This window comes from Lygodium microphyllum, chromosome 28, assembly GCF_053477565.2.
Source record: "Lygodium microphyllum isolate KBCC chromosome 28, Lygodium_microphyllum_v1.1.10, whole genome shotgun sequence".
NCBI lineage: Eukaryota > Viridiplantae > Streptophyta > Polypodiopsida > Schizaeales > Lygodiaceae > Lygodium > Lygodium microphyllum.
Genome location: NC_141162.1, coordinates 39,903,443 through 39,926,110, shown reverse-complemented (window position 1 = coordinate 39,926,110; position 22,668 = coordinate 39,903,443). Strand labels below are relative to the sequence as shown.

At 41.8% G+C, this 22,668-nt stretch overlaps 1 protein-coding gene across 1 annotated transcript in view; it reads right to left on the bottom strand.

Moving 5' to 3' along the window:
* LOC148011375 (uncharacterized) overlaps positions 1-22,668 on the bottom strand; it is a 37,104-nt gene extending 14,436 nt beyond the window's left edge. The window contains exons 1-5 of the mRNA XM_087670349.1: positions 21,607-22,668; positions 21,448-21,503; positions 6,509-6,640; positions 6,201-6,345; positions 5,882-5,980 (exon numbers count right to left, since the gene is read on the bottom strand). Coding sequence (XP_087526475.1) covers positions 5,882-5,980; positions 6,201-6,345; positions 6,509-6,640; positions 21,448-21,503; positions 21,607-22,668 — 1,494 coding nt within the window. The remainder of the gene's footprint in view (positions 1-5,881; positions 5,981-6,200; positions 6,346-6,508; positions 6,641-21,447; positions 21,504-21,606) is intronic.

Sequence of the window (22,668 nt, the reverse complement as noted above, 5' to 3'; positions counted from 1 at the left end):
TTCCTCTTAAAGAAGAGGCAACCAACCCTCCCCCTCTGAATGGATGTGGATGGAGGACTCTTGTGGACTTGATCATGTAGCCTCGCATAACACAAGAATTGACACTTGAACTTGTAGAAGGTCAGCAATCTAGGTAGTGAGATAATGTGCTGGATAAAATGGAAGTATTTGTTGAGCAACTTGTTCAAAAAGAACGTGACCTGATCGTCATCTAACTTCAAGGAGCCAGTAGTAGCAAACTCGGCGACGAGTAATCACCAATATTTGGCTAACTTGACTTTCAAATCATCTCCTTAATGAAAATTTCCTAAAGCTTAAAATCGAGAGTCATACATCAAGTGCAATATCGAGCTACATAGCGGTCAATGAGATGACTCCAATGCTCAAATGCGAGGGAAAATTGTTGTAATTGAGAGTGGAACTTAGGAGGCAACCCTTGCATTAACTCAACATTGGCTGTGGCATTGCAGGCTCTCCATTGATGGATGTGATAAGGGTGAGCTAATCGAGGGCTAATCGACAAGATCCCAAAGTCCTTGAGATTCAAGCATTTATTGCTTAAAATTCGACCAAGTGGTAAAATTCGACCCGTTAAAACATGTTTTATCTGTGAAGGCATTCTTAGTTGTTGCAACAAGAGCGACAGTGCTAGGAGATGGAGGCATATAAAAAACGTAGGGTGACCATGCATATGAGAAGTGTGCATAGTGGATCCAAATGCGAGCAAGGGGGGAACTAGGTAGGGGCATGGTAACTACCTAAGGAGCCCATGGTGAAGGGATAGGGACACGAGGAGCAAAGAATGAAAATCCCTGCTTAGGAGTGACCCAAGGGGTGTGTGACAATAGTCCATAAGCAAAGGATGGATATCCCTATGTCTGAAAGGTCTTGTGGGGAGTTTGTGAGTGCCCAAGGGTAGTGAGGGGAATTCCCATCACAACCATCCCAGAGTAAAAGGATATGGTAAAGTGGGGGTATGTGGAAGGTACAATCTTAAAGGGTGGCATTCCCCCTAACGATGCACCAAGAGGTGGAGTGAATGAAGGGTAGATAGATGGTGGGTGGGAGAATGAGAATGGTGGGTGGGAGAATGAGAAGGTGTTAGGAGCAAAGATGAAAGATCCAACCCCCCCTAGTGTGCTTTGAGCAGAAGTAGAATGTAATCCAAGATATTGGAATGAAGATGTGAGTAGATCAGAATGTGGAGAAGATAGTAGTGGGATGGAAGGGAGTTGAGAAGTGTGTTAGTTGGTCAAACAAAACAAATGATAGAGATATACCTGATGAAGGATATCTGCTTCGAGAGCCTCCTCTGTTGAAGTTAACATATTGAAAACCATATGGCTAAACAAGAGAGGGTTTTGGCTCATATGACTCAAAAGGGTTACACAAACTTGATATAAGGTCTAGTTGAGATAAAGAATATGAATCGCCAAATGTGCCAAATGTCATGGTCCCTCCAAGATCAGAGAGATGGCCAATCTCACCAATCGGTCCAGACAAAGTAGTAGCACTCGTTGGAGGAGTGTAAACCGAACTATATGTGATGTGCAAGTACTCCCCAAACTCTTCATCTATAAGATGACCAAAATGAGAAGAAAAAGATGGTGAAGATGAAGGTGTGTCTACCTCCTCCTAGAGACCATAATGCCTTCTCAAAGCCTTCAATGATGGAGAAGCTTGATAGGGCATCATAGGATTTGAAGAAGAAGTTGCCAGAGACATTATGAGTCAGAATCAAGCCAGGTGTGAGTCTTACACAAAGACTAGCCTCCACAATCACCACAAAATACTCTTTAGAAGAGCACCGGCTCTAATACCATATGAAGATATGCTAGGGTTTGCATTGAGGAAACACAACATGTATGCCAAGACTAAAACACAAAGACTCAAACAGAGACACACAAAACTCAAACCCTAAATGCAAAACGCAAAAACTCAAAACTCAAACACAAAGAGAAGAAACTCTGAAGTGAATGAATGATGTAAATGAATGTAAGAGTGTACAAAATACCCAAGGGCAAAGCAATGCAGTATTGGAGAGTGACGTCCACCGAAGATGGATCCCAAGTGCTATGACCACTAGTCGGAGTGTAGGAAATACGAAATATTGATCAACAAAGTGTCAAGGAACTGAGGTGACAACAGAAGAGGTGTTTGCTGATGTAGACCACTTGCTAGATAACCAAAACGTAGGTACTATGGCAGTCGCCTGGTGGGAGAGATGGCAACAACATGTTACTTGGCACCAGATGTTGAAAACATAGGTTGATCAAATGCTATGATGACACAATAGATGGAGACCTCCAAACACTAGGGCAATGACTAAAAACAAACAGTTGCCTAGGGCTTGATAATGATGGGCTACAATCATTGATCGTTGGGCAGTAGATGGTAGGTGGCTAATGGCTAAAATCTACATGATAGAGTGAGAAACCTATACAAAAGGATAAGGTTGAATGGTGGGTAGATTGTCTATTTATAGATGTTAAAGGGTGCCCCAAAAAATTAGGATTTTAGGAGACCATTGAAACTCTCTCAAATCACACACCAAATTTGTGATTTTCATTAATTAAGCATGTTTTGGGGCTGCTTAAAAATGCTAATCAACTATAAAGCATGTTCTAGCTCAACACTCAGCACCATACGAAGATTGATATCTTCAAGCTCTTCTTCCTTCTTCGGCATCAACATTCAGGTTAGGAGTGGGTTCCTACCCTTTTCTACAAGTTTTGGCAGTTGTCTTGAACATTGGCCTTCTCCCCCCTTGTTGTACCTTCCCTTATGCATCACATGATTTCCTCATCTTTGTACTAAGTGTTAGCAAGATTGTCAGCTCATGTGTGAGTCTATGCATGCTAGATGGAATGGGAATTTTAGTCTATATTTTATGAATTATTTTAGTGATTTTTGTATGGCATTTGTGGCATTTTATGCCAATCAAGCAGAATTAAATGTTGGCGGATCAGCTGCCATATTAGGCATATTTTGGGCCTATTTATTCAAGGGCTCCTCATTCGGTCATCATCATTCTTCACATGGTCTTCTTATTGAAGAGAGGAACTATTGCCGGTGCCCACATAGCCAGTGACTCACTATTGTATATGCCATTCTCGTGTTTGGTATATGGATTTCATTTCTAGAGCACATCTCTGAGATCTCTTCTTTTGATACCTTTCTCTTCTATCTTATGTTTAGCAATTTTTTTAGCACTAGTCTATGCTTCCATTGCTTCACCACTTCTGATACTAGGCACTTGGACAAGTGAACAATTTTTCCATGAGGGACACTGTCCAAGTGGCACTGCTGCATAAGCATTCTTCTGCATGTAGTATACTATGCATCCCATTGTGCACAGCATCCCTGGACAATCCTAAGCTATTTCCACTAGTGGATTATACCACCATCCTTCTTCACATGATACTTCATCACCTTTTGCCTCATCATTGACATGCTCAAGTGGATGGGTAAGCTTGTACTGTTTTGTAATGTGTTGGGTGTACCATCCCTAATCCCATCTTTGAGGTCACTATTACTTAATCGACTGCCACCCATAAAATTAACTTTTCCATGACAACCACCCAAAACAAAAAGTTCAATGTGGTTCCATCTGCCTTTGTAGGACTTGGTACACCACTGGACATCCGACGAGCATCCTTTGTCCAATGCTCTATCCTTTCTAGGGTGACTATTTGGACTCCCTTGGTAAGATAACCATTGCCTCTGTAGTCTTGGTAGGCCATTGGGTAACTGTCATGCGCCCTTTATCCAATGCCTTGGGTGCTTTATGGTGAGACGCCTTGGGGTAAAAATATTTGGCTCAGTTTTAGGTCCAAGAGGGGATCTTGAGCTAAACACACTTCACAGAGCTGATTAGCATATTTAAATAGCCCCAAAATATGCTTAATTAATGAAAAACACAAAATTGATGTGTGGTTCGAGAGAGTTTCAGTGGTCTCCCAAATTCTAACTTTTGGGGCAGCCTTCAACATCTATAAATAGAAAGACTTCTCACCATTTAGTCTAATCCCATTTGTGTAAGTTCTCGCTCCTCTGAAGCATTTGGTCCATCTGCCATCACCAACTCACAGACTACCTCCTTCTATCTACGTTTGATACTCCAACAACTAAGCAACAGTTGATGGTAGCCCTTCCCAGCTCTAGGCGTCCTTTTGTTACTATTAGTATTGGCCCCTCCCTTCACCTGGCGATAGCTGGTGACATTTGCAGCATTGCTGCATTTGTAGTTTTTTGTTGCCACCCACTACATCAAGCATGATCCACTGTTGTCACCTCACTCTTCTTACCCTTTAATGAACAACGTTTTGGTGTTTTTCTTGTCTTTCGCACTCCGACTGACTGGTGGTCACACTGCACTTGGGATCCATCTTTGGTGGATGCCACTCCCTGACACTCCATTGCTCTACCCTTGGACATTCTATACACTCTTACATTCATTTACAACATTCATTCACTTCAGAGTTTCTTCTCTTTGTGTTTGTCTCTATTTGAGTCTTGAGTTTTGTGTTTGCATTTAAGGTTTGAGTTTTGCTTGTCACCGTCTAATTCTTTGTGTTCCAGTCTTGGGTGTATATGCTATGTTTCCTCAATGCAAACCCTAGCATATCTTTATAAGAAATCCCATTACTTAAAAGGAACAATTTTACAAAATAATTAAGAAATCCCCTGAGATCCACAGGGCAGGCCATGTATGCATTTCTAGTGATGGCAATTAATGGTGGTATTCTACTTCACAACGGAGGAAGCAAAATTAAGAACAACCGGAACTGCGAAGGGTCTATGTTCTAGGCCACTAGATTGCCCCCATCTAGTAGTGGTTTTGGAGGTTAAACCCAATAGGGTGAAGACTTCCATGGGTGCTGTGCATGATCCATCTACCACGGAATTGGATCAAGGGCCAGTGTATCAAGTAGGGACATCCTAGAACAAAATCCCTTGTGGTGAGGGATTTTGATTGGGATTTGTGCATGCATTATAATTTACTATGCATGCTGGTTTCTATAATGAAGGAATGTAGTATAAGATGAAAAGGAATCATCTACCTGCATTGTATGTAACGATGTTAATGAAACTATCATCATATGCAAGTTTGCTCAACAAGTGACTCCTTTGAGAAGGCTTTGTTCTTTGTGAAGGAAAGAAGGTGGGCCCTAAGTTATAGTGTGCTGATGATTTAAAATAACTTCAAAGAGAAAGCATAAACAACCCTATCTAGTTAGTCCGATTAGATCCTTTGATGTGTTTAATCTTGATGGATGGAGGCTCTATTTTAATGTCAAAGGCCTCTCTTGTGCTAGGTTCTAAGCATCTAAAGTCATCCTTGGCCGAGGGTCTCTAGAAGTCAATGACGCCCTACTCCCCAAAATGGTATCTAGGTGGATTAAGGAGGGTGGCTAATTACACCTTACATGATATCAGAGCTTGTATAGCTTACCCTCACAAAAATCAGTGTGTTATTTCCTCGCAGCCTGCCACATGTATCTGCTGTAATTTGGGTTTGCCCTTGGTGTTGGAGGAGCAGGGTGACCGCATGCACAGGAATGCCAAAAATGGAAAGCGGGAAGAGGTCTGGTGGTCTAACACCTGGCAAGGACTACAAATCTACAGAGGGGCTCAAGTGGGTACATGCTAAACGAGTCTATGAAGGATGAAAGTGGTACAAAGCTAAAGACCAAGAACTGAAGACTAGAGAGACTTACTCAACTAACGTAGGGAAAACACAAATCAGGTATGCCAATAAAGCAGCGATGGTTGGATCTGCCCACCAAGAAAAATGCATACAATAAAGAGAAATGTGTTGCCATATGATTTTCAGAAGAGAAAACAAGCCATATAATTCTGCAGAAGGTAAACAACAAACCGTTGAGATGCCAGATGATGTGCTATTGCCTTCAGTTGTGTCTTCCTCCATAGCATCTGGTCTCATCAATAGATCCTCAACAAGCAGCTCCTCTTCTTCCTGGTTACATGTTTCATATTAGTACCACCTATTCTTCCATACAAGAGATCAAATGTCTATAGTACTTTCTGCACCATTAGCTCCTGGAGCTTTTTCAGAGATTACAATTCATCGTTAGAACAAATACAATCAAAGGGCAGACCCATAAGTCATCATTCAATCTTATGAATAGGGCTTATAAAGCCAAGACATCCTTCCAACCATGTAATTATATGCATACCGTGAGTGTAAAGTAGCGTGCATTTGGTCCAAGCCTTATATTGCGAAGCATGTGTTTTTCATGATTTTGAGAAGTTTGCATAGGATCTAGCTTGTCAAGTGTTTTCTTCAAAAGCTGTTGCCTTTTCCATTTCTTTCTTTCATCTCTGTGTAATTTGCAGGTAAGGTTGTACATGATAAGGCAATTGTATCCACAAAAGGAAATCGTCTTTATAGAAGTTTTAAGTAAACTCGACATTGAGTTCTATACTGAAAGCAGAATAAATGCTACAAGACTGTAAAGCATCAATGTGAATGTCTCTCCTTCACCTCAGACATATCACAGCTAATGGAACCCCTTTACTCCCTCCTGATAATGCATATCTAGAAGAGCATGTTGAAGGTCCCTGGTTCTGTTCCAGTTGCTGGAGTTTCATATCGAGTTTCTGCATGACTTCGAATCTGTTCATCAAGGCATTCCACCTCATCAGGCCGCAGCAGAGTTCAGCATACAACAGGAAGAATGAATATTCTGTACAAAAAGAAGCCGTTCCTAGCAACTTAGGACCACTTATCAAACAACTTCTCAGTTACTTGCATAAGTACTAAAACACCCAATGGCAACCAAAACTCCCTTAACACAGTGCACGATACAAGAGACTTTTGGTTGTGTTTCTTCGTGATATGGCCTTACTCCTCCCGTGTCTTGCCCCCTTTCTATGAAACAAGCCTTTTTATGAAAATTTGGCACACTAAGGGTAAATAATCATTTGCTTATCATCCTTCATGTGGTTCCCAAAGCCTCAAACTTGCCAAGATGACACAAGGTGCAAGGTTGAGCAATAAGGATGATAGACCTCTACATGTCTTCCAATTTTTCAGTAATCCTTAGAATTCTTCAATAGTCCATCGAATGAGAAACGCTAATTTCAAGTGCACACACTAATTCTTCAATAACTATTGTAATACGCGTCCAAAATGTCTTAACAGTGCTATAACTTAAGAGACAAAGACAAATTTGATATTTTAAAACTGCTTGATTGCCTAAAATAATGACCTGGTGTAGTCATGTGCAAAGTTAGGGAATGCATAGCACATCCACTAAACTAGTTACTAGATTGAACGTTTATGAGCCTACTGAGATTGGATTCCATCAATTCACAGCTTGTCACCTTGCTGCTAGTGACAAACTTGATATTAATGCAATAGAATATAGCAATATCAATATGAATTCAACAAGGCACTAATTGGTATATTGAATTTATTGTTGCCAAACAGAATTGCACGTCTAATTTGTAGGTGAGTACATCCCCTCGTAAATCATATTGCAAACATCTTTCTCCTCTACTAGAATAGTAGGAATGTGCTTCACCTTCTCCATCTCAATCTTGTTCACATTCACCTACTTTGGCTCTATAGTGTAGGAGGATCTCTCAATCACACAAATGCTGCAATGATATCTCAACTGGGTTGTCTTCAATTTGTTTCTTTCCTTTGTATGAGACAATGGCCCCATGTACTCGAATCATAGTTGCCACGAGTTTTGGAAACAGAGAAATGGGAACCCATTTCAGAGTCATGAAACAGAGTTTCAGCCTCAGCCCAAAATGGCAAAATGGCAACTTGAAAAATATAAATATAATATAAATGTGTGTGTGTGTGTGTGTGTGTGTAGTACACTATACAAGCTACTACTTTAGCCTTTACATAGTTAGACACTTACATTGCCAAACATAAACATTAACTCACTATGTAGTAGCCATTGGTTGCAAAAAAGAGTAAAGAGTTAGAACTAGCTTCATAGTTACACAAACAAGTCTTTGTGCAACTTCATGCATTCTCTCACTATAGATGGCCACAATGAAGAGAAACATGCAACAAAAGTAGAATTGGAAGGCTAGAAATGAAAGTTGAAAATAAATATATGTTGCATGTCAACCAAAAATGGAAACATGGACGGATAAAATTCAAGGCCTACCCCCAAACAACAAAACTTTTATAAAAAAAAACCTCCCAAAAGAAAACAGGGCAATCCCAAAGCACATTTTCAGAGTTCCCAAAAAAATTCCACTTCCACATTTCTGTTTCAGGGGTCCAAAGCGTCATTTCAACAACTATGAATCTAATTCCTCTCAATAGGACCCACACACAATTGTGAGATGACATATGAATAGGCACGAATTTTCGGTATACAAAATTAGTAAATATAAACTAAAATCAAGCATAAGCTAAAACCATGTGCATGACAAAATTTTCAACACTTCTGTATATTCATTGGCTACTGATCAATGTTAAGGCACAATTTCTATACTTTTCCCACCAACAGACTAGCTAAAGCTAAGTCTCTCACAACTCAAGAGTGGGACGTCCAACTAAAAGACTGGCAACGAATCTTTATGAGATCCTACTCAAAAATATAATGATAGGAACATCTCCATCAATCCACTTGTTGAAGTATTCCTGCAACTCCTTTTCAAGCTCTTTACTTGAGACTTGCTCTTCACTATGCCACAAAGGGATGTAGACAATGTGTAGCACCATGGATTGATTTGTGAAACCAATCAACTCCTTTTCCATACTACACAAATCTCTTGCAACCTATAGCAATTGTAAAAATTCCCATATGTCTAAAATAGCTTTCTTTTATACATAAAATAGCTAGAGATTTAAGTGACCTATGTAGTTTGTACAAGCAACCTACCTGTCTAAAGAGAAGTGAACATTTCTATCTAATGTCTCTCCGATCTTGTCCATGCACCCATAGAAGAGGCCTATGTGAAGAAATGGCAAGGTTTACAATGGAGACAACAATGTGTCTTTGATAAACTGGTAGTAAATGAACTCAAAAAAATAGGGAATGCAAGAATATGATGATGGATGAAATCCAATGACGATACAATGATGAAAGAATATGATGATAGATGAAATGCAATGACCTCAATCCTTCATGTCTCTAGGACTACGGTGAGAAAAGCCAAGGAGTCAACGACACCGGAGTGGCTCAAGCTAACTACATTGTCCTAGAGCTGGCGAAGTATGGAGATGGGTAGCAACACCGATGGAAGGAGAAGAGACGAAGATGATGACACTATCATGTTTGATGAAGGGTGGTAGCATCTCTACACGATCCTCCAAGGAGAACGCAACAGCCTTCAGATGAAGGGCAGTACATTATGGCAGCAGTACAGGGAGAGAAATGCAGTTCTCCGAGTAGCAGGATATTGGTGTAGACTTTGGGCAGTAGAAGGAATGACATGGGCAGCAGCGCAGGGGGAGAAACGAAGTTGTTTGGGCAGTAGAAACCCAATGTCAGCTGGCTGCAAGCAGCTTCATGAATCAGCTGATGACGATGATAATGTTGTTAGCAGCCTCCCACTGTGTGCAGCAAAGTGCAGGGTGCAGGCCTGAAAATGCACGCTGCAACAGCTCCAGGCCACGATGATGTGGCTGGCAGCAGGGCAATAGGCTGAGCAGGCTGACGATGGCTCCTCCGAGGCAGGGCAGTAGTCTAGAAGGGCGGGACCTCCAGAATGAGGGTGGCAGCTCCTCTTGGGGCCACCAACAGTAGGGGAGAGAAAAGACCCAAAAAGGAGTGATTTGGAGAGAGAGAGAGAGAGAGAGAGAGAGAGAGAGAGAAGTTCGGTAATCTTGTACTTTTTTCGTACATATTACGGAAAAAAAAAAGAGAGGAGTTCGTGCACTGTTGTGGGGGTACTCCAGATTCCAGCCCCAATCTGTGCAAATTTCAGGGAGAGATAGTTGCCCTGCAGTTGTGACCTGTCCTGTGCTGCAGTCGTCATCTATCCTGCAGGTGCATGATCCTGGGCTGACTGCTGTGCAGCCCTGCAGGACAAAGAGAGACAGGCAGACGTGTGGTTCTGGGATGACTGCTGTACAGCCCTGCAGTGAAGTGCAATCTTCTGCAAACTGTTGACTCCTTAGCTAGGGTTAGTGACTGTAGACAGTAAGGTATTAGCTATGACAGACTTAAATAGTGTTTTTATTGATCAGGTAGTGGAGGCTTTGGAACCTGACTCTGAGGCTGATGAGGGGGAAGAAATGGTTCCCTGTACTGAGACGATGGTACCATTCTCTGACGTTTGGCCATGTTCTGATGTTTAGCTGCCATTTAAACCTAGCAAACACACTTCTGACACCTCGATTACAGATTTTGAAGACCCCTTGCAGTCAGAACATCACGTGCACTCTTATGCATAGGTTACTTCTACTCTTGAAGAATCTCAGGATTTGGACTGGGAACACCTATTGGAGTTCGCCACCACATTGCTGAGTGACTGTGTCCAACACAATCGTGAAACATTTTCTGATCAGGATAAGGATAATGTCTTGGATGCTACTGTGAATATGAAGACTGTGTTGCATTCTTTTTCAGCATTCTATGGCAAAGGAGTTATCCTCTTCTTCACAGGTAGGATCCGGCTACTTTCTTGGATCTGTCAGTGGTTGCAGTCAATGTTGCAGGGGGATTGGGTGGATGAAATTTTTGGGGGACCACAGGGTTTTTATGTTGTGATGTTAAAATCAGCAAGGTATCATGATAATCTCCTGGCAAGATTGCCCCTGTGTGTTAACCTCTGCTGAAGGATGCTATGGCAGCTATTGGCACTGTCTTGGTTCCACCCAGTTTGAGGGCTACAAATTGTAACCATATGTGTTGTGGGATACTTCTTGCAAAAGGCCTAACTAATTGCCTTTGAATCATCCTTGAATGCCTGCACTGCATTTTCACTTGAAATGGAGCACTTTTGCCGCACATTGTTTCTCCTGAGGAAAGTTGGGGCATTTATGGACGAGTAGGAAAAAATGCAGCTCCAGATGCCTCAGTTGTCAATGAAGGTCTCGTGGTTGAAGGCCCTCAGGATCATGAGGGCCTTCAACCAGGATGATTGAAGGCCCTCAGGATGATGAGGTCTCATGGTTGAGGCCCTTAGGATGATGAGGCATCTATGCAGACAAATGTGAATAAAGGGAAACAACCCATGCAACCTGCAGACCAACTTGAACATGGCTGGTTCTAAAAGAGGCAAAAATGCTAATGTTGACATTGTAGCTACTATGCCTAGCACTTTTCACGACTCTAAATTTACATATGTATGGTGGAAAGATAAGCTATCTTCCATGCATACTACTAATGAAATGGTTTCTTCTATCCCTCAAAAACCTGCCACTGTGAAAGTATCTACTGATCGTTCAAGGGATCCACCTGCTTGACTTCTTTTGATACAAGAGGTAAGGTGATTACCCCTTGGGATCATTGTTATTCTTGGTTTGCTCCAAAGATGGGGGATCATCCTTCCACCTCCACATTTGAGCATCAGGTTCTAAATTCATTTGTAGTGCTAGCTTATTTCCTTGATGAGGGAACCCTTAAGATTTTAGCAGAAAAAACATAATTTGAGGCGAAATCAGCCTTGACCTTGATCATTCTTCTATTGATACATTCGAAGATTGCCACTTGAAATGTGTGGAATTTTCTCTCATAGCAAGCAACATGACATGGCACGAAAATAAATGGGATGTATTATGTGCTCTTGAGCATAAGAGTCATGGCGAAGCAGGGAAAATTGTGGACCACCATGGGTTTTGCTTGTTTTATACCGAGGATTTTGCAATGCATTACTCCAATATGCTCGTGGTTGTTCATGAGAAATTTCAGCTGGTCCTTGTTAAGAATGATGTACATGGCCACTTTTTGGTGATCGAAATTTTGTTTGAAGGGGAAGTTCTATGGCTGATTGGGCTCTATGCCCTGAGTGATCCCTTTCTAGACATGATCTATGGGACAGACTAAATGTAATGTTTATCGCTTGGTAGACTAGGTTTGTTGATGGGGGATTTTAATGTGTGTATTGATCCCTCACAGTTTATTTCTAAACACCCGATGATGAATGCACCAGAGTGTCATGCTAGGGATGATTTTTCTTTGGCTGTTCTTAAGCAAGACCTTTAGTCTTGGCTTTTTCCATCAGCCTCGGGATTCACTTTTCGTTCAGCACAACATACAACCACATGGTCTCAATTGGATCATATATACATTACGTAGGATGATGCTTCCTAGCCCTAGTGGTGATGTCATACCTCACAACTCTCCGAGCTAGAGAGAGTGTGAAAGGGTAGTGGTGGAGATGGGACATACATGTCTATTCAAGTGGTGGATCTTGAGCATGCTTTTGACATGCTGATGCATCAACTGCAGTGTAGTAGGCTCAAATCCTAGAGCTAGTTTGCCTTTCAAGCTCATGATGGGAGGTTAGACAATGGTGTTTGATCCTAATTTGTTTTCACATTAGGGAACCCCTTTGGCAGTTTGCCTTTCAACCTCATGATGGGAGGTTAGACAATGGTGTTTGCTCCTAATTCATTTTCACATTAGGGAACCCCTTTGGCAGTTTGGTTGAAGGCATGAAATCTATGGTCATGATGTGCTTTCTATAGAGATGGTTCACGACAAGCATTAAGATTCAGCTATTTCTACTTTTGCATTCAGGGATTGGTATGATCGACATCAACATTAGTGTCTTTCCAAGGTATGTTGGTGGTGGCTTGATTATGCCCACGCTTGGGTATCCATGGTTCCATCTAATTCTCATTGTTGTGTATACTATGATGTTATAAGTTTTTGGCAAAACTTTGTTGTAGTATGGGTTATGGTGATAGTTCCTAGGGGACTATTTTCCATTGTTGTATCATATTTCATTGTACTTGTTACCTTGATTTGAGGTTCAATGTTAGTTTTGTACATTTCATGGATTATTTGGGTTTTTATTGGGCATTTGAAAGGGTGCTTGAAGGGCACCTGAGTGGCTTGTTTCTAGCTAACTTGGTTGTCTCAGGCCTTGTTCCTCAGCCTATATATGGGCCTCCTCTCTACTCTCCAGCACATCATCTTGAATACTTGCATCCTCTGGTGGGAAGAAGATTGGAGGCACTCATTTGATCAGCCATTTCCCATGTGGTTTGTACTACTCATCTTCTCATGTTGTGCAATATGGATCCCATGGCCCATTTCTCCATTCAATTGAGTGCATGTGTTCTTGTGTTGGACCAAGAGGGGCCACAACAAAGAGAGAGAGAGAGAGAGAGAGAGAGAGAGAGAGAGAGAGAGAGAGAGAGAGAGAGAGAGAGAGAGAGAGAGAGAGAGAGAGAGAGAGAGAGAGAGAGAGAGAGAGAGAGAGAGAGAGGTCGAGCTGGAGTGAGCGTGAGAGTGTGATAACTGAAGAGAGTGTGAGTAGAGTGAAAGTACGAGTCGATTAGAGTGTAACAACAATGTGTTGGTACACAAAGAATAAAATGTATTTATACTTAGGGCACGCAAAAGGTGCGTTCACATGTACAATGTGCGTGTACTATACATGGAGGTTATCGGGCCTTTATCCCAACAACCTCCCACTTAAAGGTTCGATATGAACCTCTAGCTAACCAACTCCCACTAGTCGAATGCAATGCTCGTGCTGAGCTTTGCTTAGACTTTTAGTGAGAACATCTGCAGGGTTATCTTGTGTTTTAATTTGGTCAATGTAATTTGACCATCTTCCAAAATTTGTTTGATGAAGTGATATCGCATATCTATATGCTTTGTGCGTGAATGATACATGGTATTCTTAGCTAGATACACAACACTCTGGCTATCACATCCCAAAATTGCAGTACCCATCGACATGCCGAGATCATCTGCAAGTCTACTCAACCATATAGCTTCCTTAGAAGCTTCAGTAGTTGATATGTATTCAGCTTCAGTGGTACTCAGTGCAACAATGTTCTGCAACTTGGAACACCAAGAAACAGCCCCACTAACAACTGTAAAGACATACCCATTGGTGGACCTTAGAGTGTTCAAGTCACCTGTCGTGTCTGTATCACAATAACCTTGCAAATTAAGTGCACCCTGCCCATAGCAAATACTTTTTCTTTGTGTACCCTTAAGGTATCGAAGAATATACTTGACAAACTCCCAATGTGCTTTGCTAGGATTTGACATAAACCTGCTAACAACTCCCACTGCATGAGCAATGTCTGGACGAGTAGCAACCATAGCATACATAAGAGAGCCACAAGCTGATGCATAAGAAACTTCCTTCATAGCATTTGCTTCCATGTCATCTTTTGGGCTGTTGGCTTTGCTAAGCTTGAGATAAGGAGGTAAGGGTACCCCAAAAGGCTTAGCTTCAGCCATGTTAAATCTGTCTAGTACATCCAAGCTAGTCTTTTCTTTTCCCAACTAGTAGCATATCATCCACATACAAAACAAGTATGATGGGGTTGCCATCTATATCCTTTTTCATGTACAAGCAATGATCTGCATGGCTGCGTGTAAACTCATGAGATAGCATAAAAGTGTCAAACTTTTTGTATCACTGTCGTGGTGCTTGCTTCAGCCCATACAGGTTGCGTTTTAGCTTACACACCATCTGCTCTTTTCCAGGAACTACAAGCCCCTCGGGCTGTTTCATGTAGATTTCCTCACCAATGTCACCATGCAAGAAAGCTGTTTTTACATCCATTTGATACAGCTCTAAATCGAAAATAGAAGTAAGAGCCAAAAGCACACGTAAAGTGGTCATCTTCACAACAGGTAAGAAGACCTCTTGGAAGTCAATCCCTTCCTTTTGTGCATATCCTTTGGCAACTAGCCTTGCCTTGTACTTAGGTTTTCCATCAATTGTCTTGACTTTGTACACCCATTTGTTTGGAAGTGGCTTCCTTTCTTTGGGGAATGATACAAGATCCCAAGTATCATTTGCATATAGAGATTTAATCTCTTCCTGTATAGCTAGCTCCCACTTATTGCTGAACTCATGACGTGGCCTCTTTGTATGCAAGAGACTCACCCTCATTTGTAAGCATTACATAATGCAAGGAGGGGGCAAACCTATGTGGTTGCCTTCTTACGCATGTAGACCTGCATACCCAATGATCAACATTTTCAGGAATTGGGTTTACATCTAGAGGTATATTATTTTCAGCATTTATTGGTTGATGTAAACCATTTGCAGCATGCTGTTCATGCTGTACAGCACCTTCATTTTCATTTCCAGCACCTGCATTTTCATAATCAGCAAGCCTATCTTGCTGTCCATGACCTCCTTGTGCTCCTATTTGCTGTCCATCATCATCTGGCCCAAAAATAACAAGTTGATCATCAATTTCAGCCTGTGGTACAACACCTTGAGGCTCATTTTCTGAAGTAATGGGTGGCTGCAAACTCTGAAATTTCACATTTTTCAAATCTTCATTAGAGGCTAAAGTGCCTTTCAGCAATTTTACCTCATTAAACACAACATTATAGCTGTGAATAGTTTTCTTGGATTGAGGTAACCACACTCTGTAGCCAAATTCACCCTCATCACTAGCCCGTGAAAATGCCTTTGGTGGATTTTGGGTCAAGTTTGTTCCTCAGCTCATCCCTAACATATACAAAAGCATCACAGCCAGATATACATAAATGGTTATATGAGGCCGATTTGCCAGACCAAACCTCCTCAGGGATGCCATTATTTAAGGACCTATTTAGAGAGCGGTTGCAAATGTGAACCGCGGTTTTGAGTGCCTCTCCCCAAAATGCATGAGGGAGATTAGCAGTGAACAGCATGCATTGCACTCTTTCACATAAAGTCCTATTATATCTTTCAGCCACCCCATTTGAAGAAGGGCTGTAAGGGGCTGTAAGCTCCCTCTTAATACCATGCAAGTCACAAAAGGACTTGAATTCAGTCGATGTGAACTCACCCCCATTATCAGTTCTCAAGCATTTTAGCTTTCTACCTGTTTGAGTGGTCACAAATGCATGAAAAGTTTTAAAAACAGTAAACACTTCACTTTTCTTTTTTAGCAAGTACACCCAAATCTTCTTGGAACAGACATCAATAAAGGAGACAAAATATGCAACACCACCCAATGATTTCAAGGGCATACTAAATACATCAGAATGCACTAAGTCCAAGACATTGGACTTACGAGAGACACCAGAGTAAAATGAAATTTTTATTTGCTTTTCAAACTGACACTCATTACAAAAATCAAGTTTAGAGCCTTTTCCATCAACCCTCTTCAGAGAGGTAAGGACATCAAGTCCTTTTTGGCTCATATGGCCTAATCTCTTATGCCATAACTCCAAGTGGCTGCAAATTTTAGCAATTGCAAGAAACTTGCCATTCAAGGCTTTACAGTGCAAACAATACAAAGTGTCCTTCTTGGTTCCTTTTGCGATCAGTATGAAACTCTTTTTCACTTTCCACAAACCACTACCAAACATTGTGGTGTAGCCATGCAAGTCAAGCTGACTAACAGATAGTAAACTCTTTTTAATGCCAGGCATATATTAGACATCTTTCAACACAAGCTCTTGACCATTGTCTAAAGACAAGTGTACTGTGTCAATTCCATCAATGCTACAAGCATGGTTATTTTCAAGATACACCTTTCCATAACTGCCTGCGTTGAACATAGCAAAACACTCCAAGCAAGTAGTTACATGGAAAGAGGCACTAGAGTCTACAATTCAAGTCTGAGTGACACCATCATTAAGTGACAAGAGTGCATCAATCACATCAAACTTGGTAATCTGCATATCTTGTATGCGACATACAAGGGTATCATAATCAACTGCACATAATACATCAGCCTTTGTATTTGAAAGCTCTTCTATGACCACGCTAGAGGCCACATTGGCCTTTCCTTTGCTTTTGGTTGTCTCCAATGCATCTGCCTTCTCTTCCTTGTTTTTTTTATCTCCTGCATTCTTCTTTCTCTCTTGTTCCTTCTTATAATACCTGCAATCAGGTTTCTTGTGGCCCTTCCGACCACAGTGATAACAAGTAATGTCACTTTTTTCCTTTCCTTTGCTCTTGCTCCTGTTTCTCTGCTCTGCATTTGCATTTTTCTTTTCAGCCCTGCCTCTTACATTATACGCTGAGTTGCCACCTTCTCCACTAGACATGCATCTAATTTCTTCATTCAAGATAGAACCCCTCACCCCATCATATAAGAGATTGGGGTTATTGCTGAGTGAAACCACCAAGGTTTCCCAAGAGTTAGGCAGTGCCATGATAAAAAAGATTGCCCTCAACTTATCATCAAAGTCCAAATTTGCATCTTTGAGCTAATTTAGAATCCCTGTAAATGCACTCAAGTGCTCAGTTGCAGGCTTTGACTCATCTAGTCGCATATTCACCAACTTGTGCATTAAAAGCACCTGATTAATAGATGTGGTGATCTCATAAGTATTTTTCAGCTTCTCCCATATTGCATAACCTGTATCTAAACCCTTAATGTCTATCAGAGTGTCATCAGTGACACCCATCTTTATGTAAGCCACAATCTTTTTATTCACTATGGCCCAATCTGCATCAGACATTAGTGCGGGTTTATCTTCCTGCAAAGCATCCTCACAATCCTTTAGTAACAAAATGCCTTGCACATGGTCTTTCCAAAGGTCAAAGCCATGATCATCAAACCGTTTGATCTCCATCAAACTCTTGATGTGTGAACTGGAAGAAGTTGCAGCCATTTTATTACGAACACAAAAGTAAATGCACTAATCTGCAAAAGCACAAGCTGTACCAGCAAGATGCACTGCTATTTTTTCTCAACTAGAAGTAAATTTTTGTTGCTTGTACATGAACCAGCCAACAAACGGGCAAAATATGCAGAAATTTACCAAATTATGTGCAAATCCCCAAAATTTCAAGTCCAAAATTGCATAAATGTCAGTCAATCTGACCCAACTGAGCAAAACTTTGCCAATACATAAAAAGCCTCAAATTTCTGGGATCCAATGTCAGGAAATTTTGCCGAGAAGAGTGGAAATCCGACAAATTTGGTAAAATCCCCAAATTAATTTGGGTCACTTCTCACAATGTCTACAATTTTTGACTCGGAATATACTGTCAGGCCTAGATGGGATCAAATCTGAGAAAAGCCCCAAATTCTCTACCTCGATTTGCATAGATTTTGAAACTGTGCTTCCACGCGTGAACTCCGTCAAGGAAGAGGATAAAGGGATTTAAGGATAAATGAATTTTAGGTTTTAAAAAAAGGGGGAAAGGGGTCTGTTGACCCGTCAGGCGGGTCGCGTGGCGGCGCTTGCCTCTTGCGTGACGTCGTCATTCGCTTGTCGCGCACGTGCCTGCCAGTCGCCTGTCGTTGCTCTGCACGCTTCAGCCCACTTTGTCCTTGCCGTCGTGCCTGCATGTGCCTTGCAAGTCCTCGCGACTCTTGCTAGGTCCCCGCGCTGCACGTCGCCTGCTACCCACAGAGGTCGTTGCTTGTCGCCTGCTTATTGAAGGTTGCCTGCCTATCACCCGCTTACAGAAAGTCACCTGCCGGTCCACGACACGAATGCTCAGTCACGTACCTGTTGGTTCACGACACGAATACTCAGTCGCTCTCCTGCTGGTCATGTTCGACTGGTAAGACGTTGAGAAGCGTGCACAGAACCTACAGCTTTGATACCAGTTGTTGGACCAAGAGGGGGCACAGCAAAGAGAGAGAGAGAGAGGGAGGTCGAGCTGGAGTGAGCGTGAGAGTGTGACAGTTGAAGAGAGTGTGAGCAGAGTGAAAGTACGAGCCCATTAGAGTGTACCAACAATGTGTTGGTACACAAAGAATAAAATGTATTTATACTTAGGGCATGCAAAAGGTGCATTCACATGTACAATGTGTGTGTACTATACAAGGATGTTACCGGGCCTTTATTCCCGACAACTTGCTACTCTTGTTCATTCTATTCAATGTTCAACACTTAATCTCTATTGGTTCCGTTGCATCTCTCATTCTCACTCTGGCTCTTAAATCAGCCCCAAGGCACAATTATTCAATTTAGATGACATGAAATACCTTTTAATAGGCCAACTAGCTCAAAATGTTCTATAAAAAGGGTCACTCAATTGCACTAACGCTTTCTCCCTTTCATTCCTCCTCTTTCATCTTTACCCTCATTAGTGCCAAGTTCCCTCCAACATGTCTCCTTCTTCAAGTTATTTTCCACAAACTACAAGGTGTTGTCCTTCATCATGAGCTACCGCCTTGTTGCCTCTACCCTAGTTGTTGCTACCATGTGCAACAGATGTGTTCCGATCAGCTGCTCCCTACCTATGTAGTCCTTCGGGAATGCCTTGTTACTGTTGGTGGCTGTGTGCAGCTGCTTAAGCTAAAAAAGGTGCATTACACATTAAACCTTCATTAGGTCATAAACAGCCCCAAAACTCAAATGCACTTAGTACACTTTAGTGTCCCATAAGCAAACTCCCCCACTTTTGGTTGGTTCCATCTCTACAAATAGCAAGTGTGCTAGGTCACTTATATCCCTTGATTGGTGCTTTCTAGACTTAGGATTTCTCTTAGGTGGATGACAGACTCTGACATCGCCCTCAGCTTGCTTCCGTGTGAGTCATCGGCTGTTGGACAACTCTGCCCTTGAGCATTGTATACACATTCATTCATTATTCAGCAGTTTCCATTGATTCAATTTATCTTCATTTTTTAGTTTTGCATTAGTGTTTGTGTTCACTGTGTTTCAATCATGGTCATACACTTTGCATTTTCTTTTGGAAAACCTACCATATTTCCACATGGTATCATAGCCGGTGCACTTCAGAAGAGTACCTTGGAGTGCTTAGTTTTGTTCTTGACCACACTATACATCACATATTGACTTATGATGGCTCATACCACTCCATCTTGGGATCCTCTAATGCTTTATGAAGCCACTCCTTCAATGGAGGCCCTGTTTGCTTGAAGGACAATGCTTCATCATCATCATCTATTTCCTAACCTCTTACGATCATTCAAAATGGCCCAGCTCTTCATGTCAAAGATGTCCCAACTAGTGCTAGGAGAACCAAAGCACAGTCGTTTGTACTTGATGAAACATTGTTAGTTTAGAAAGAAGCCTAGAAGATCATTCATTGTCCTTACCGAAGCTTCAGGTGCAACACTTCAGGAGCTTTAGGGCATTCATCACAGAGGGTGGCTCCTGCACTGTGCTTTGGGCCCACACGGACCACAAAACAAGGATGTAGAACGAGTAACATGCAATATGATGATATGGGACATGAAGCAAAATGGAAAGAAGTTGTGCTTTTGGCATTTTTATCTCTGAGAATAATTGTTCCCTCCGGTTATGGGTTGACAATCCCTAGCAGGCACATTTTAAACCCACTGCATGTCAATCAAGGTTTGGAAGATCTCATTGTGTGAGACATTAAGAAGGTTCAATGTTTGCTCTTGTTCAACACATAACAAATTCACCATGTTAAGTACTTTGGCTGGGCTTTGGAGTTCCCTCATGTAGGCTCAAGTCTTAGAGGACAATGAATGGAGACTCATGCTGTGAGGCTTTTTCCTAAGGGTGTAAACATGTCTAAGGATGGGACAATGACATATGAACTAGCCAAGGTGTGCAAGGACTGTTCTTTTGCAAATATGGAGGTGGCGAGGCTGAGTTGGTGGAGCTCGGGAAGCTAAGGCTGAAGTGGTGTTAGTGAAAGAGGAAGTAGCATTTGTGTTTGACAAGGTGGTGGTGAAGAGGCAACATGTGTGCTGCTGTCAAAGGCCCAGCAATGTCAAGCGTGTTTGTAGAGGTGTGGAGACGGCTCATGGATGGAAGTTGTCCTTGTGGGTTGCAAGATTTCAATCTTAGTCTCCCTGAAGGATTGCCCAATAACTTCTACTTATGCACTAGCTTTGGAGTTGTAGAGGACTGTAATGCTGATGCTATTGGTATGCGAGCCTTGGGTTGAGAGTTTGATTCAACTTGCTTTTACGGTTTTACAGAGGGTTGAGAGTATTTCCATTTTACGTGTGTGCTTTGGGTCTTCTAAAGCTTGGAAATAAAGGCAAAAGGTATCAGTAAATGGCTGCAGAAAAAGCAATAAAATGCATTAACTGCACTCAACTAGATTTAGTAACAGCTGCATAGTTGATTACAGTCAGGTCTTTCTTGTCTTTAATCAATCATTCCTATCTTTAACCATGAGGTTCTGGATAGGATAAGCACACCTACTCCAACATGGCTTTGGCTTGCAGATCAAGAGGATGGTGCGTGTGTAGTTCTTTGACCGAAAAACAAAAAAGAGAATAGCTGAGTGCCAAGGTTCAGCTCAATTGCATGATCAACCCCTCAAATAGAAGAAACAATAGGTACCAGCCTTCTCATATTTGTGAACAAACTCTCCTCTACCAAGCTTTTTAAAGTTTTGCAGTAGAATAGAACTGTAAATATCAAAGAAAAAAAAAGAGAGAGATCATACTCTGTTGCCAAGTGCTTTGTTTCATCTTTGAAGTTGGAAGTTAAATAGAGGTCACCCTGAAAGAAGTTGGAAGTGTTTAGTATGCTGCAGAGATAACATTCAATGTGCAAACCTGAGAAAAAGAATTGCAAAGATCAACCCATCATGTGTTACTTTTACCAATTCTAGATTCTGAAGTCTAGATTCACTTTTCTGTTTCATACTGCAAAGAAAGATATCAGGTTCTGTTGCAACTAGACTCTTTGAAGTAGCCAACAAGGTCTTGTCAGAACCAGGGGCATCAGTAGAGGTGGAATGTGGCTCTTGAGTCAAGAGTTTCCATCCTACAGTCTCCAGGTCAGTAGCAACTCCATTTATGCCATTTTTTTCACATGTCTCTTCATGGTTTTGATTTAACGTTCCTTGTAATCCCTCGTATGTTGCTGAGAGAACAATCTTATGGTTCTGTTCCTTTACAGAACCGTCATCCTCTATAATTGCATGCTCTATGTCTACATTCCATTGAGCATTGCTTGAGGTGTTGACCTCTTGCAGATGTACTAACCCAGCTTCAAGTGGTGAAGTTTCTTTTGCAGGTTCCTCTATTTCCATCCCTAAATCATGATCTTTGCCATGTAAATCTGCCATAAGAGAATTGTCTAACACCTCAGATTCAGCGACAGTGGGAATTGTAGGAGAAGGAAACACGTCATTTGAACAAGACGAGTTACGAGGCCTGTCTTCTATCTGATGTTCCACAAAGACTTCCTCCAAGTCTCCTGCAATTTCCACATGTGAATCCGTATCTTGCAGGGTTTCGTGAAACAAAGAAGCATCCCAATCCTCTTTTTCCTCATCTTCTTCTATTTCAGAAGGTTCATTATAACCCTCATCGTGCGGCTGACTCTTATCTTCCTGAACAGGATCAGCAATGACAATAAAAGGAGACTCGTTCCTGTCATCGGTGGTAATTTCTTCTTCGACTGATGATTCTTCCATGGGGATGAATGCATCCTCTTCTTGGCTGCGTTTCCTGCTACGGTTAAGAATTCTGTCACGAAATCTGGCGAAGGTGGTTTTCTTAAACCTCGTCTTCGGAACGGCAGCAACAGATTCACCTGTGACTTCCAGAACACCATCGCTGGTTGCGCCATGGCTGGGGTTTGGTGGAGAAGAAGCGGGAAAAGCTTCCCGAGTCGTTGAAGAAGGCGAAGGCTGTTCCATGTGGCCCCCTCCATTCAT